The sequence below is a fragment of the Pelobates fuscus genome, chromosome 4, assembly GCF_036172605.1.
Source record: "Pelobates fuscus isolate aPelFus1 chromosome 4, aPelFus1.pri, whole genome shotgun sequence".
Classification (NCBI taxonomy): Eukaryota; Metazoa; Chordata; class Amphibia; order Anura; family Pelobatidae; genus Pelobates; species Pelobates fuscus.
Window position 1 is genome coordinate 344555419 of NC_086320.1, and position 17275 is coordinate 344572693.

The 17275-nt window shown below is 43.3% G+C and overlaps 1 protein-coding gene across 2 annotated transcripts in view; it reads right to left on the reverse strand.

The window, feature by feature from the left end:
- The window catches only part of MRC1 (mannose receptor C-type 1), a 122714-nt gene that overhangs the window by 88894 nt on the left and 16545 nt on the right, over window positions 1-17275 (reverse strand). For both annotated transcript variants that reach the window (XM_063452502.1, XM_063452501.1), the window contains exon 4: window positions 2294-2455. In XM_063452502.1, coding sequence (XP_063308572.1) covers window positions 2294-2455 — 162 coding nt within the window. The remainder of the gene's footprint in view (window positions 1-2293; window positions 2456-17275) is intronic.

The window sequence follows — 17275 nt, forward strand, 5'->3', positions numbered from 1 at the left end:
GGGGTTAAAAAGTGGACCTCTTCCCTCCATTCCCTGGTGGAAACGAGATATGATAACCAACATAAATAAGAGTAAATCACTGCTGATCGCCTCCTACTGAAATGAATAAGACAATGGGACACAAAATGCATCTAGACAATTCAGCAAGCTCAGCTAGTATAAGCTGGATAAGAATGCGATAAAGTAGACAAACCAAACACAAACAAGACAATAGTGTGATAAAAATTGAAAGTAAATAGGATCAGGATGTAGATTAGGACTCAGAGGACGGGCAAAGAAGATATGAAGATGGAAGTAGGGGACTAGACAGGATGCAATGAACTGAATGCGATATGGCGGGATCTAGCAAGGGCCACTATAAGGATTATTACTTGAGGACAAGCCTAGAACAGGAACTGACAACTAGTCAGGATACTAAGAGCCGAGCAGGAATCAGGAAATAGATAATAGGAGATGATGATAGAAACATAGGATGAGATGCGCAGATGGACATGCTGAAATGCCAATGATCAAGTCATAGTTCATGGGAAATGCCTGGATTTATATATCTGGGGCTTCGTTTGACTAGTCACTAATCTGACCAGAAATTCATAGTGCATGACATTTTCCTTAGTAAATATGCCTCAACAAAGCAATTAATGAAGATAAGTGAGTATGCGTTGATAATGCAGTAGAACATTCAAGTTCAGGTTTCAGTCCCCAGCTCCTTATGATAAAATGCAAATATTTTTGTATTCTGGTAATTCTGTAATAATTTCTATGTGTGAGTCTTTGAAAAACATTTTGAACAGAGCAATGCAGGGCTGGATTTTCCAACAGGAAGTGTAGACAGTTGTCTACCGGTGCCTGTCACACTATTCTGAATACATATATTTAAATATATTTTCATGTATATTTCTCATTTTGTTACATGGTAATTGCATTTCTCTTTTGTTTGCAGAGAGAGTAAAATCAGTCTACCTGACTCACTGGACAACAATTATTTTTTTTATCTTCACTTTTATCTCTGGGTCCGGTTGGATTTAGGCAGGCCGGAGAAGTTCCAGACTGTCTAATGTTAGTTCTGTGCAAAAATGACATTTCATTAGCATGCTCTGTGCACTGACAACAGATGGAATGAGATTCATCGCTTGCAGGCAGCTCCCTTCACCCATAACCACCATCTATCAGACATTGTGGCCAATAATAAATTGCTCTCCGTACCCCAATCCACCCTTTAACAAGCAGTTCAATGCTTTCGATAGAAAATAATTGAATCTGATGCTTTTCTATGTGAAGAAGTTAGTTGGCACATTTGTGGTGCTCGCTAAGCGTACGCCAAAGGACCATCAATGCCGTTTATTAAGACTATGGAAAGTAAAATAAAAGCAGAAACCTTTTAAACTTGGCTCCTGCAGTGACTGGTAATATACAGATACCTTTCCTTCTGCCCTATTTTACCTTGGTCTATTTAACTGCATTAAGGGTTTCCAAACTCATCAGTTCCTGATACTTAAATGACCACTATAGGCACCCAGACCACTTCAGCTTAATGAAGTTGTTTGGGTACCAGGTCCATCTAGGGTTAACCCTGCAGCTGTAAACATAGCAGTTTCAGAGAAATTCCTATGTTTACATATGGGTTAATCCAGCCTCTAGTGGCTGTCTCATTGACAGCCACTAGAGGCGCTTCTGCGCTTCTCACTGTGATTTTCACAGTGAGAAGACGCCAGCTTCCATAGGAAAGCATTGAGAATGCTTTCCTATGGACTGACTGAATGCGTGCGTGGCTCTTGCCGCGCATGCGCATTCATCCAATGACGTCGAAAGGAGGAGAGTTCCCAGCGACGAGGGAGCCTGGCACTGGAGAAAGGTAAGCCTTTAACCCCTTCCTCCCTCTTCCACCCTGCAGGGGGGCCATGATGGCACTATAGTGGTCCTTTAACTGACACTAATATCACCAGGTATATGACTGATTTTACAAGACTATCTTCTATCTGTCCTCACTCTTCCTCATTCTTCTGCTAACTTTATGGGGAGAAGGTGACAGGCAGAGGCTCTATTTTTGAGCAGGGTTTTCTTAAATCAAGTGTATTTAAAAATAAAAGCAAGTGTCCCATCATTGGTACATAAAAGCTATAAAAATGTTTATATGTATCTTGCAGGTGGGACCTTATTTTAGAACTTAGGAGATCTTAGCCTAAGAAAAAATAAAGACAATATTTTTCGAAGACCTAAATTCAGCCCTTTGTAATATAATATGTCTAGCCTCATGACAACAGTCCCTAAAACTGTATTGTAAAAGGAGTCTTACCTGTGAGATATGACTGTTCATGAACTTCTGTTATACTTAATAATTCAGACTCCTGCTGTTGGCAGCTTCTCCGTGCCTGATACCAAGTCAAGGCTGAATTTGAATTTGTCTGGTAACTTACTCCAGTCACAGAATCTGTAGTCCACCAATTGTCACTGTCAGCTAACAAGAAAAAAATATATATAATTAGCGAAAAAAGAGAACAATGAAAGTAAAAATAACTAATCTAGGGCATTCGTTTTTGGACAAATACATATTCGTAGTAAAATCTAGCAATTTGGCCATTGTTCAGGCCGAATGCACCCGATGGCCGAATGAAAATCCCAATGGAAGAAATGCTGGATGACTTGCTTGTTGGACAAACTATCACATATACAATTCAGTCGTTTGTTTGTCTATTAATGTTAATCTTTCAGCTGCTTAGAAAAGGAAGCTCAAAGCTGTATATAGATATATATCTTGGAGCTCCTAAAGTACAGCTGTGGATCATGGAATTTCATTATTGTGAATGATATTCCGATCCGAAAATAATGAAGGAATGTTGTCCGAACTGAACAGTCTAATGCACTAAACAGTTTGGAGTAAGGAAAAATCCTTGCATTCGGATGAACATATATAAAATTTCTGTTGTGCCAAAGTCTAGAATAAAATTTAAGATGATGCTATATTTTATATACGTTAATGTTTAGGCATGCGTGTGTGAAAGTGAAGAACAGAACTCTGAAAAAATGCATAAACTAGTGAAATTGGTACAAAATATTAAACCAACAGATTGTTTCACTAGGGAGACCCAGAATGTAGTTTTTTTTCCCCACATTTGTAAATTAACTCTTGTATTATCTCAAGCAATTCCTAAGAGAGCAACATTCCTTTAAGATAATGTATAACGGAAGCTGTAGTAAGTTTAACGTCACAATGGCTCAAGCAGAACACAGATCACAGGTCTTCCCAAAATACAAGCCCCAGCCTTCTTATGTCTTTTGAACCACAACAATTATTATGCAAAATCTTTTTCTTTACTGCGATGCCTTGCTAGAGTATCCTAGAGAACATGTCACTTTTACTGCTTTTTGGGGAATAAGCCAACTAAAAAGCAAACTAAAAGATGCAAAGTTTAAATTAATGAATGGACTAGAATGTAAAACCTACTCTGGATGTAAACATCCAAAAGATAAATAAATAATATACTATAATAAATAAATAATAATAATAATAATAATAATAATAATAATAGTAATAACTAAGTTCTAATGCATAATCATGAAATATCACATGTACGAACTCACAAACATATATTGGCTTCAGAGTCTCATATGAAACAGTGGGTTGCATGAAGGTTAACGCAATGCAACCCCAGCAGAGGATGGTTAGGAATGGTGCAGAGACATAGGGGAGTCCCTTCCTTGCGCTATGTAGACATTAAGGACCGGGACTTCTTAGTATTCAGGGTATATAACCCAGTCCCCTGGCAATCGTTTCTTTATGTCAGTGGTGTATTCCCAGCCAAATATCAATAGCACTAAAAGAGTAAACATCCCAGTGCTTGGGATTATATATATATTTGATTATTTTCTGACTATTTGTATTTTGTATTATTATGTGCCATTTACATTATATGACTAAATTGATATATCTCTGTGTATGCAAATTTTTTCCGAATCTATATTTTCCAAAAATAATCTACAAAACTTTGTAAACCTCCCTCACCTTAACATTTTTACAATGAACAATGAACAAATAAATGAGCATTTACTTAGGGTGAATGAAATCATGCACGAATGAATGAATGAAAGAATGAATGAAAATCTGTTCATAGAAAAGCAGTTGAATGATTACTTATCCCAATGCTGTATGTGGAATAGTGCATTTTAAGAACATTTATGATGGCTGACTAATCGTTGTAACAAAGTATTTTAAATAAGACACCATACAAAGTACAGCAACCACCGATTATCTATTACTTGTCAAGAAAGAGGAAATTCCTGTTGACCTTCTGACATGTGAAATTATTTTTTTTGTGCTGCCCATTGTTTACTTTTTCCTCCAATTTTATCTCAACAGCTTTTCTTTTTCTATCTAGTATACAGGAAAGGGAAACCTGCAGTCCTGCAGAAATTCCATATAGATTGCTGCAGTTAGATACAGACTTTATACGGCAAAGGATTTAGACCTTCGGGTCATTTCCTCATTTTCTTGGATCATAAAACCCCAACTTTCAGAAGAGTTTGTCACTTAAAAAAAAAAAAAAAAAACATTTTATTTGTTTTATTTTTATGTAATGTGTCTAAAAGGTATGCATTCAATAGCAATAGGGATAAAACCAAAACATACATTTCAATAGAGTTAAACTTGGGGAAAAGTAAACACATATATTATTATTATTATTATTATTATTATTATTATTAATTTAATTATTACTATTTATGGCCCCAGTCATTTGAGTTTAGGTATGTCATAAAATGTGACTGACATAAAAGGGAATTGTTTAGAGGAGGGTATGGCTAGCTGTAATAGGTGTAGGATTTACTGTATATGGAGGAGGTAGGAGTTTTGGTGAGCCAGGAGGCAACGTATAGTAAATAAATAAAGTAAGTGAATCTGAAAAGTAAGAGGATTACCTTTCTGCATACCTCCCAATTGTCCCTTTTTCAGACGGACAGTCCTTATTTTGGGCCCAAATCGGGATTAGAGTGGGAGGTAGTTGACTTCTCAAATTTGGGCTGTATTTCTGCTTATTAATTACAGAATAACATGTATCATGGTGAAATATAACCAATGCAGGCAAGTTTAGGAATGAACTGTCTTGAACCAACTTTGAATGCATGCCGTATGCTTACTGTTACATTGCAGTCCTTGTTAAATTTTATTTGAGGCCTATTGTTGGAGTAGGTAGTGTCAAGGTAAGATATTAAAAATTGGAATTGGTCCAACATTTAAAACACAGGTAACACATGTTCTCTTGCATCCGTAGAATGTGTTATTTTGGGCAGGATAAACTAATCTAATTCTCACACACATTAAACATCTGTTCTGGGCACTAACCTTTGATAATTCTGCTGTCAACAGAGTGCTGCTAAAATTAATATATTTCCTTTAGCTCAGCACATTTAGCAAAGCAACTCGTTCCTAGATCTCTTCTATATACATGCTAGGGATTAACCCCTAAATTCCGAAGTTATTTGCATAAAAAATGCATAGAAATTATTTGAAACATCTTGCATATTTAGTATATCCAACTAAGAAACAATGAGAAATTGCATATAGGCTGCTCTTCTGGGAAACCTTTTAATTTTGTAAACGTATCCAGATTTAATGTTCCATTTATTTATTCACTGATTACAGAAATATTGGGTGAATAAAAGGGACACTGTAGGCACCTAGACCACTTCAGCCCATTTAAGTGGTCTGGGTGCCAACTCCCATCACTCTTAACCCTGCAAGTGTAATTATTGCAGTTTTTATAAACCTTGCAGGGTTAAGTCCTCCTCTAGTGGCTGTCTACCATTAATAGTGGCTGTCTACTTTCGGGTTCTTAGATGACTTTTGGTCGTCTAACAACGCTGGACGTCCTCACGCTATGCATAAGGACCTTTAGCGTATCCAGAGGTCCCCATAGGCTGCGCATGCGCATTAGGTCTCCCCGCCGGTGGGAGGAGCCTGACCCAGCGCTGAGGGACATCGGCCTTGGATTCAGGTAAGTGTCTGAAGCGGGTTTTAACCTCTTCAGCGACATGGGGTGGGGGGGCCTCCAGGATTCTACACTGCCAGGAAAACGGGTTTGTTTTCCTGGCACTAGAGCATCCCTTTAAACATTTTAGATATAGTTATCTGATATCCCTTATCTACAATAATCGAGACAGTGTCTGAAATATTAGCATAAAAGAAGAAATGCATTTTGTCAAATAGAGTAAAAAATAAATGGTCAAATACCCTACTAATGGGTAGTCTTTTCACCAACATTTGTTTAATTCATAAACTAATCTATTCATCTGAATCAAAATCCTTTTAACCCCTTAAGGACACATGACATGTGTGACATGTCATGATTCCCTTTTATTCCAGAAGTTTGGTCCTTGAGGGGTTTATCCACACCCAAACAAATTGATTCATCCAAAACAAAAATGATTTATTTGCCAAATTGGTTTTTGCACAAGCCTACTAATAGGTATGGAAAGAACCTGAACATTTCACGCCACAACATCAGGAAAATATTATGTTAAAGGGACTCTATAGTCACTAAAACAACCTTAGCTTAATGAAGCAGTTTCATTAAGCTAGATGGCGTATCATGTCCCTGCAGTCTCACTGCTGACTTCTCTGCCATTTAGAAGTTAAATCACTTTGTTTATGAACCCTAGTCACACCTCCCTGCATGTGACTTACACAGCCTTCCTAAACACTTCCTGTAATGAGTCATCTAATGTTTATACTTTTTTTTTTTATTTAGGATTTCTTATCTCATGCTCTGTTAATAGCTTGCTAAACACTGCAGGAGCTTCCTTTATGTAATAAAGTTAAATTTACAGAGCAGGACATACAAACTTTTAAAGTAAGTTATATCTGATTGAAAATGAAACCATATTTTTTCATGCAGGCTGTGTCAGTCACAACCAAGGGAGGTGTGGTTAGGGCTGCATAAACAGAAACAAAAGGGATTATGTGGTGGAACCAACCGCGCCACTGTGCACTGGAGAAGCCTGGTTGCTAGCCTCCTGCCCTGCGACTATGGCCCTGGGATGTATTACCCCTTTAAGAACTGTATTTGGGCATAATGGATTTGTATAATGCTATTCCTGGCCCTTTAATTACTTTGGAGCAGTGTTATAACTTTTAAACTGGCACTTCGGATGCAGTCGAAGTGCCGAATTCGTCGACGTGCCATTTTAACTTATTTGAACGCGGTCAGCGGTGTGTGCAGCCAAATCTATGGAACTGTTTTCGGCTACCCAGTTGCACGAACATTGCTGACCCGTACCTTCTTCGACACCGCGGCTGGAGACTAAGTCCCGTTCGAAGATTCGAACGCTCGTTCGAATGGGACTTAGTCAATTTCTCGGTGTAAAATAGACCGACCGCACAGCCCAAATCCATGGAACTGTTTTTTTTCAGCTTCTGTTATTATATTAGCACTACACCGTTTCGTATATTGGAAATACGTGAAATGTGATGATGTTAAAACTGAGCAGAGATTTACCAATAATTATATTAATGTGTCAGATTATCACAGGGTATAGAAAGACTTCACAAATCCTGAAGATAAAAAAACAGTAATTCATGTACTGTTATACTGTAATACACAACACTGTAAATGTGTTGTACTGTTGTATTTAACATTAATAAATAGTTAATAAAAACAACGATTCTAAGCCTAATGTATGTATGGGGTAAAGATGTGGTGCTTTAATTTTAGGAGTGTGTCCAGGGAGGGGGCTGGTCTAAAAAAATGTATATGACTTACTAATAACAATTTATGTATCTAAAATTTAATTAAGAACTATGTATCTTATTTACACAGCCTGATTTCTAAACACATTTATTTTATTTAGTTTAAAAGACAAATAATGTCCCTCTTTTCTAGAAAATCCATATTGTTGGTTTGTCTGAGTGTATAACAGCAATAATACTCTAGACAATGAGACAATTGCAGGGTCAGCTCAGGCGAGTTTGTAGTAACCATAGTCCTGTGTTACTTTAAGAGGTATTGCAATAAAGTGCATATTATTATAACTATTAAAGGAACACAAGTAAGTCAGGAACACAAACACGTATTCCTGACCCTATATATATCCCTTAAGGACTAAACTTCTGGAATAAAAGGGAATCATGACATGTCACACATGTCATGTGTCCTTAAGGGGTTAAACACCATATAGCCCCCTGCCCCTACCTTAGTGTCCGTAAATATAAAAAAACCTGCCCCTGATCTGCCTGCTTGGCTGACATCATCAGAAGTGATTCCCAGAGCCAATCACACTGCTTTCCCACAGGATTGGCTGAGACTGTCAAGGAGGAAGATCAGGGGTAGTGATGTCGCAAACATAACATTTTCGGTTCGCGAACGTCGAACGCGAACTTCCTCAAACGTTGGCGAACTGGCGAACCGGGCGAACCGCCATTGACTTCAATGGGCAGGCGAATTTTAAAACCCACAGGGACTCTTTCTGGCCACAATAGTGATGGAAAAGTTGTTTCAAGGGGACTAACACCTGGACTGTGGCATGCCGGAGGGGGATTCATGGCAAAACTCCCATGGAAAATTACACAGTTGATGCAGAGTCTGGTTTTAAACCATAAAGGGCATAAATGACCTAACATTCCTAAATCACAATGGATATGGATTGACACCTGACATATGACATATTGACACCTTAACATATGGATTGACACCTGTCCTCAGAGACCCTGATACACACTGACACAGAGCAGAATAGGGACTGTTCTCCCTACATAGGGTCACTTGGCAGATATGTATTGACACCTGTCCTCAGAGACCCTGATACACACTGACACAGAGCAGAATAGGGACTGTTCCCCCTACATAGGGTCACTTGGCAGATATGGATTGACACCTGTCCTCAGGGACCCTGATACACACTGACACAGAGCAGAATAGGGACTGTTCCTCCTACATAGGGTCACTTGGCAGATATGGATTGACACCTATCCTAAGGATCCCTGATACACACTGACACAGAGCAGAATAGGGACTGTTCCCCCTACATAGGGTCACTTGGCAGATATGGATTGACACCTGTCCTCAGGGACCCTGATACACACTGACACAGAGCAGAATAGGGACTGTTCCTCCTACATAGGGTCACTTGGAAGATATGGACTGACACCTGTCCTCAGAGACCCTGATACACACTGACACAGAGCAGAATAGGGACTGTTCCCCCTACATAGGGTCACTTGGCAGATATGGATTGACACCTGTCCTCGGAGATCCTGATACACACTGACACAGAGCAGAATAGGGACTGTTCCCCCTACATAGGGTCACTTGGCAGATATGGATTGACACCTGTCCTCAGGGACCCTGATACACACAGACACAGAGCAGAATAGGGACTTTTCCTCCTACATAGGGTCACCATTGTTAGCCCAAGGCAGCTCATCTCATCAGGCCTTTTTTAGTCGAATGTATCGCCCACTGTCAGTCCCTTCGGGATCCATCCCTCATTCATCTTAATGGCACAGGTTGCAAATGACATCGCTGTTGTCAGAGGCAGACACAAAAAAAATGCCACCCTGCTGAGCTCTGCAATGGCGGCATTCTGGTGGTGGACACAGCATGCGTTGATTGGCGTGCTGTCGGGCTGACCCCGGGTGCCAATGCATGCTGTCTGACTGTGCCACTAGCTCCTTGCGACGACCTCCCTTGCTTCCAACTCGTCTCCTCCTCCTCCTCTCTGTCTCCCCATCTGAACTTTCGCCCTGTTCTTCTTCTTGCCAAGCGGGCACCCACGTGACATCCATGGACGCATCGTCATCATCAACCGCTTCACTTATAACTGACAACTCAGCAAAGGAAGCAGCAGCAGGTACAACATCATCATCATCACACCGTACGTCCATGTGTGTAATGCTGCCTGCCTGAGACATATCCCTGTTATCTACATCCTCTGGCAATAATGGTTGCGCATCACTCATTTCTTCAAACGGATGTGTAAATAACTCCTCTGACATACCAAGTGAAGCGGCTGTGGTGCTAGTGTTGGTGGTGGCGGCAGGCGGGTGAGTGGTATCTTTAGAGGTGCCTGAAGCTAAGCTGGAGGAGGATGGTGCGTCAAGGTTCCGAGCGGAAGCTGTAGAATATTGGGTGTCCTGTGTTAGCCAGTCAACTATGTCCTCAGGACTTTTCAAGTTCAGGGTACGTGGCCTCTGAAAACTGGGCATTATTCTAGGGCAAAAGGGAATCACAGCACCACGACCACGATGGCCCCTGCGGGGTGGCCTGCCTCTGCCTGTCATTTTTTTTTGGAATAGTGGTACTATGCGTGCAAGCTACTGTGCAGTGGCTGAGGTCGGCAGAGTACACGCTGTAGGCCTGACACACCCGCTTGAAGACAACTAACTGCTATTCAATCTATAACAGTGAAAAAAGTGTTTTGTTTTTAAATGCACGCTATTGTGACACCAGATATGAGTGGCAATGTGCACTGGCAGAGGTTAGCAGAGTACACACTGTTGGCCTGACACACAGACGCGTGCAGACAACTAACTGCTATTCAATATATAACAGTGAAAAAAGGTTTTTGTTTTTAAATGCAAGCTATTGTGACACCAGATATGAGTGGCACTGTGCACTGGCAGAGTACACGCTGTTGGCCTGACACACAGACGCTTGCAGACAACTAACTGCTAATCAATCTATAACAGTGAAAAAAGGTTTTTGTTTTTAAATGCAAGCTATTGTGACACCAGATATGAGTGGTGGCACTGGGCAAGTGGGCACAGTATCCACTGTGAGCCTGACACACAGACGCTTGCAGACAACTAACTGCTATTCAATGTATTACAGTGAAAAAAAGTTTGTGGGTTTTTAAATGCACGCTATTGTGCCACCAGATATGAGTGGCACTATGCACACTGGCAGAGTACACGCTGTTGGCCTGACACACAGATGCTTGCAGACAACTAACTGCTAATTAATCTATTACAGTGAAAAAAAAATTTCTGTTTTTAAATGCAAGCTATTGTGACACCAGATATGAGTGGCACTGTGCACACTGGCAGAGTACACGCTGTTGGCCTGACACACAGACGCTTGCAGACAACTAACTGCTAATTAATCTATTATAGTGACATTTTTATTTTTTTTAAATGCAAGCTATTGTGACACCAGATATGAGTGGTGGCACTGGGGAAGTGTGCACAGTATCCCCTGTGAGCCTGACACACAGACGCTTGCAGACAACTAACTGCTAATTAATCTATTACAGTGAAAAAAAAATTTTTGTTTTTAAATGCAAGCTATTGTGACACCAGATATGAGTGGTGGCACTGGGCAAGTGTGCACAGTATCCCCTGTGAGCCTGACACACAGACGCTTGCAGACAACTAACTGCTATTCAATCTATTACAGTGAAAAAAAAGTTTGTGGGTTTTTAAATGCACGCTATTGTGCCACCAGATATGAGTGGCACTGTGCACACTGGCAGAGTTCACACTGTTGGCCTGACACACAGACGCTTGCAGACAACTAACTGCTAATTAATCTATTACAGTGAAAACATTTTTTTTTTTTAGATGCAAGCTATTGTGACACCAGATATGAGTGGTGGCACTGGGGAAGTGTGCACAGTATCCCCTGTGAGCCTGACACACAGACGCTTGCAGACAACTAACTGCTAATTAATCTATTACAGTGAAAAAATTTTTTTTGTTTTTAAATGCAAGCTATTGTGACACCAGATATGAGTGGTGGCACTGGGCAAGTGTGCACAGTATCCCCTGTGAGCCTGACACACAGACGCTTGCAGACAACTAACTGCTATTCAATCTATTACAGTGAAAAAAATGTTTGTGGGTTTTTAAATGCACGCTATTGTGCCACCAGATATGAGTGGCACTGTGCACACTGGCAGAGTACACACTGTTGGCCTGACACACAGACGCTTGCAGACAACTAACTGCTAATTAATCTATTACAGTGAAAACATTTTTTTTTTTTAGATGCAAGCTATTGTGACACCAGATATGAGTGGTGGCACTGGGCAAGTGGGCACAGTATCCTCTGTGAGCCTGACACAGAAGCTGGCAGGCAGGCAGGCAACTGCAATTAGATTACAAAAAAACCCCAAAAAGCAGACTGATGTTCTATCCCTAAAAAGGGCTTTTTGGGGTGCTGTCCTTACAGCAGAGATCAGATGAGTCCTTCAGGACTGTAGTGGACACTGAATACACTAGCCTAGCTATACATTTCCCTATCAAATGAGCAGCAGCTACACTTTCCCTCCTCTAAGAATGCAGCTTCAGAATGAATCTAAAATGGATGCTGTACAGGAGGTGGGAGGGTCTGGAAGGGAGGGTCTGCCGCTGATTGGCTGGAATGTGTCTGCTGACTGTGAGGCACAGGGTCAAAGTTTAGTCAATGATGATGAATAGGGGGCGGATCGAACCGCGCATGTGCTCGCCCGCCATGGCGAACGCGAACACGCTATGTTCGCCAGGAACTATTTGCAGGCGAACAGTTCGGTGCATCACTAATCAGGGGCAGAGCCAGCACAAGTCAAACACAGTTCAGCATCTTCGCATAGAGATGTATTGAATCAATGCATCTCTATGAGGAACATTCAGTATCTCCATGCAGAGGGTGGAGACACTGAATGGCAGTACTGCACATTGTACAAAATTGCCCCAGGAAGCACCTCCACCAGCCATCAGAGCAGTGGCCAGTGGAGTTATCCCTAGGCTATAATGTAAACATTGTTTACTGCAAAAAGCCTGAAGGGAATGATTATACTCACAAGAACAAATACAACAAGCTGTAGTTGTTCTGGTAACTATAGTGTCCCTTTAACTCTTGTATATCTTCAACATACACCTAAGCACATTACAATTTTACAGAGGCTTTATAAAATAGAAGAAAATACAAATCAAATGGACATAAAGAAGGTGAATAAAGTCCTATTCAAGCAAGCTAACAAACGCAGTAACCATTGTTTAAAATAATGTTTTCTGATCTTTAACTGCATTATATTCTTACAGACCTTTGATTTTTGCTCCGGTCCATAAACAAACAGGAATTTTAGCAGCTTTAATTTTTATAGTTCTAAAATGTCCAACCTGTACCATAGTTGCAAGCTCTCTTATTTATCAGGATAGTCCCATGTTTTTGTCAAAACTACATATAAATATGGACTTTTGAATCATAAAGGTTTTTATTCTGTTTTGTTTCATCAAGCCCCTTCTCCCCCCTTCCCACACACATATAAGGGACAGGGTGAATGAAACTGCAACCCTAGTAACTTAACGGGGCCCTTTTATTTAATGTTCTGTTATATTAAAGGAACACTATAGCATCAGGAACACAATCGTGTATTCCTGACCCTATAGTGTTACAAATCACCATTTAAGTGGCTTACCCCCAGGGGCGGGCTGGGCCGGGGGGCAGGGAGGCAATTGCCCCCCAGGCCGCCCGAAATTCTTTTAGGACCGGCCGCGGCGGGCCGGCCCTTTAAATGCTGCAGCCGCCGAGCGCTCTGTAAAGAGCGCTCAGGCGGCTGCAGAACAGATTCTCCCCTCCCTCCCCTCCCTTGTAGGTGGCCGAGCTGGTCTCCGGTCCGCGGTCCCGGCCGGAGTGATAGGAAAGTGCACTGAGTGTGCACTTCCTGTCAGTCCGGCCGGGTACAGGAAACAGAAACCCCTGTTCCGCGCGGAACAGGAGTTTCTGTTTCCTGTACCCGGCCGGACTGACAGGAAGGTGCACACTGAGCACCTTCCTGTCACTCCGGCCGGGACCGCGGACCGGAGTGCAGCTTGGCCACCTACAGGGGAGGGGGTAAGAAGGAGGGGGGGGTAAGAAGGAGGGGGGGGTAAGAAGGAGGGGGGGGTAAGAAGGAGGGGGGGGAGGGGGGTAAGAAGGAGGGGGGGAGGGGGGTAAGAAGGAGGGGGGGAGGGGGGTAAGAAGGAGGGGGGGAGGGGGGTAAGAAGGAGGGGGGGGTAAGAAGAAGGAGGGGGTAAGAGTAAGAAGAAGGAGGGGGTAAGAGTAAGAAGAGGGGAGGGGGTAAGAGTAAGAAGAGGGGAGGGGGTAAGAGTAAAAAGAGGGGAGGGGGTAAGAGTAAAAAGAGGGGAGGGGGTAAGAGTAAAAAGAGGGGAGGGGGTGAGAGTAAGAAGAGGGGAGGGGGTGAGAGTAAGAAGAGGGGAGGGTTTGAGAGTAAAAAGAGGGGAGGGGGTGAGAGTAAAAAGAGGGGAGGGGTGAGAGTAAAAAGAGGGGAGGGGGGGAGAGTAAAAAGAGGGGAGGGGGGGAGAGTAAAAAGAGGGGAGGGGGGGAGAGTAAGAAGAGGGGAGGGAGGAAGAGTAAAAAGAGGGGAGGGGGGAAGAGTAAAAAGAGGGGAGGGGGGAAGAGTAAAAAGAGGGGAGGGGGGAAGAGTAAAAAGAGGGGGGGGGAAGAGTAAAAAGAGGGGGGGGGGAAGTAAAAAGAGGGGAGGGGGAGAGTAAAAAGAGGGGGGAGAGTAAAAAGAGGGAAGGGGGGAGAGTAAAAAGAGGGGAGGGGGGAGAGTAAAAAGAGGGGAGGGGGGGAGAGTAAGAAAAGGGGAGGGCCGAGGGGGGGAGAGTAAAAAGAGGGGAGGGGGGAGAGTATAAAGAGGGGAGGGGGGGAGAGTAAAAAGAGGGGAGGGGGGAGAGTAAAAAGAGGGGAGGGGGGAGAGTAAAAAGAGGGGAGGGGGGGAGAGTAAGAAAAGGGGAGGGGGGGAGAGTAAGAAAAGGGGAGGGGGAGAGTAAGAAGAAGGGGGGAGTAAGAAGAGGGGAGGGAGGAGTAAGAAGAGGGGAGGGAGGAGGAAGAAGGGCGGGGGGAGTAAGAAGAGGGAAGAGAGAGAGTAAGAAGAGGGGAGGGGGATAATAAGAGGGGGGAGTAAGAAGAAGGGGAGATAAGAAAAAGAGGGGGGTAAGAAGAAGAAGGGGGTAAGAAGAAGAGGGGGGTAAGAAGAAGAAGGGGGAGTAAGAAGAAGAAGGGGGAGTAAGAAGAAGAGGGGGGAGTAAGAAGAAGAAGGGGGTAAGAAGAAGAAGGAAGGGGTAAGAAGAAGGGGGAGTAATAAGAAGAAGGGGGTAAGAAGAACAGAGGGGGGAGTAAGAAGAAGAGGGGGGAGTAAAAAGAAGAGGGGGGAGTAAAAAGAAGAAGGGGGTAAGAAGAAGAAGGGGGTAAGAAGAAGAAGGGGGGTAAGAAGAAGAAGGAAGGGGTAAGAAGAAGGAGGAGGGTAAGAAGAAGGGGGAGTAATAAGAAGAAGGGGTAAGAAGAACAAGGGGGGGAGTAAGAAGAACACAGGGAGGAGGGGGGGTGAGAACACACAGAGGGAGGAGTGAGAAGAACACAGGGAGGGTGGAGGGGGGATGAGAAGAGCACAGGGAGGGTGGGTGAGTGTGAGAAGAGACCGCTAGGGGAGGGTGGGGGAGAGGAGAGACCACTAAGGGGCAGAGGAGAGCTCTAAGGGACAGAAGGGACAGCTCTATAGGACAGGGGGCAAAACAGGGAGCTCTTTAACACTACGCGCACGCACACACACACACACACACAATGCATCCCTATACATACACAGAAACACAATGCATCCCTATACATACACAGAAACACACAATGCATCCCTATACATACACAGAAACAGAACATGCTTCCCTTACACACAGAGAAACACACAATGCATCCATTACACACACACACAATGCAACCCTTACACACAAAGACAATGCATCATTTGCACACATACACAGAAACATACAATGCAAACCCTTACACACACATGCAAACACACACACTGTTTTTCTTACATACACACAGAAACACAATGCATCTCTTACACTCAATGCACACACATACAGACACACACCTTGCATCCCTTATGCATACAAACACAGATTCACACAATGCATCCCTCACACACAACCAGAAACACATAATACATCCCTTATACACAAATACACACTGCTTCCACTACACACAAACACACTGCATCACCTGCACAAACTGGTATCCCTATACACTACATACCATAAGCACACATATTAGATAACACATAACACATCCCCTACACACTCCACTCCCTGTGAGCGAGCTCATGGGTGGGTGGAACATACAAGTGGACTTATGAGTGGGCCTTATGGGCATACTCACCGTCAGGCACTGGAGCCCAGACCTTGAGCTGTGTAAGAGGCCCCCAAAAAATGGAGCTGTTCCAATTCGCCCAGAACGTTGAATTTTGTGACCACAGTTGCAAACAGCCTCCAGAGGTCCTGTTCTACACCAGACCAGTGGAGCCAAACTGCAGCCCATCATCATCCTCATCTAATTGTAAGTAGGCAATCTAGTATATTATTAGTGACACTAATCTATAATTTACCTCACATTAAAGGGACACTATAGCTTAATGAAGTGGTTCTGGTGTCTATAGCTGGTCCCTGCAGGCTTTTTAATGTAAACACACACTGTGTGCAGCACTGGCGTTAGTTCATATGGCAGATCATACGGGTGGGGCATTGTGATGTCACATGGGGGGGGGGGGGGCAAATTAATATTTTGTCTAGGGCGGCAAAAATCCTTGCACCGGCTCTGATCCTGGGCAGGTGCACCAGTCTACTGGTGACCCACAGGAGGGGAGTGCACTGATTGCACTGCACTCTCCTCCTGCCCAGACCCGTCTTGACCGCAGTGCAAGTGCCCTCTGCCCCTAATTTACAGTGGCTCACACTCACAACAAGCAGTGCCTGGAGCCCTTTGCAGAGACGGAAACAAAGAGGTTCTGCGGCAGCTGGCCGTCCTGCAAGCATTACATTAAACAGCTGTTCCCCATGCAGCCACAGGTGGCGTTGTGCTGGGAGACTGTGATTACTCTTCATTTCCTCCCAGCCTACAGAACAGCGCATGGGGGAGAGAGGAGGAGGCATGATTTAATCTTGAATAAATCCTCTAAGCAAACCTTTATAAATTTGGGGGGGATCAGCTCTAGTTTCCACAGTTTATTTGTGTTTACTCTCATCTCTGTATTAATATTGAGGGATGTCTAAGTAGTAACATCAGTGTGTGTCAGCAGGGCCAGCCGTTGGGGTGGGCAAGCTGTGCGGTCACGCAGGGTGCCATGACCACAGAGGCGCCCGGCGGCCAACACAGCTCACAAGTTGGGTACACCAGCATATTTAATTTAAACGATTCGCTGGTGGTCCACTGGTGCGCACCAGCAGTAGGTGCAGTCAGATCATATCCTCTCCCTCGTGGTTCCGGCGCTCAGTTACTGAGTCAGAGCACAGGCTCAGAGATTCTCAGCCTGT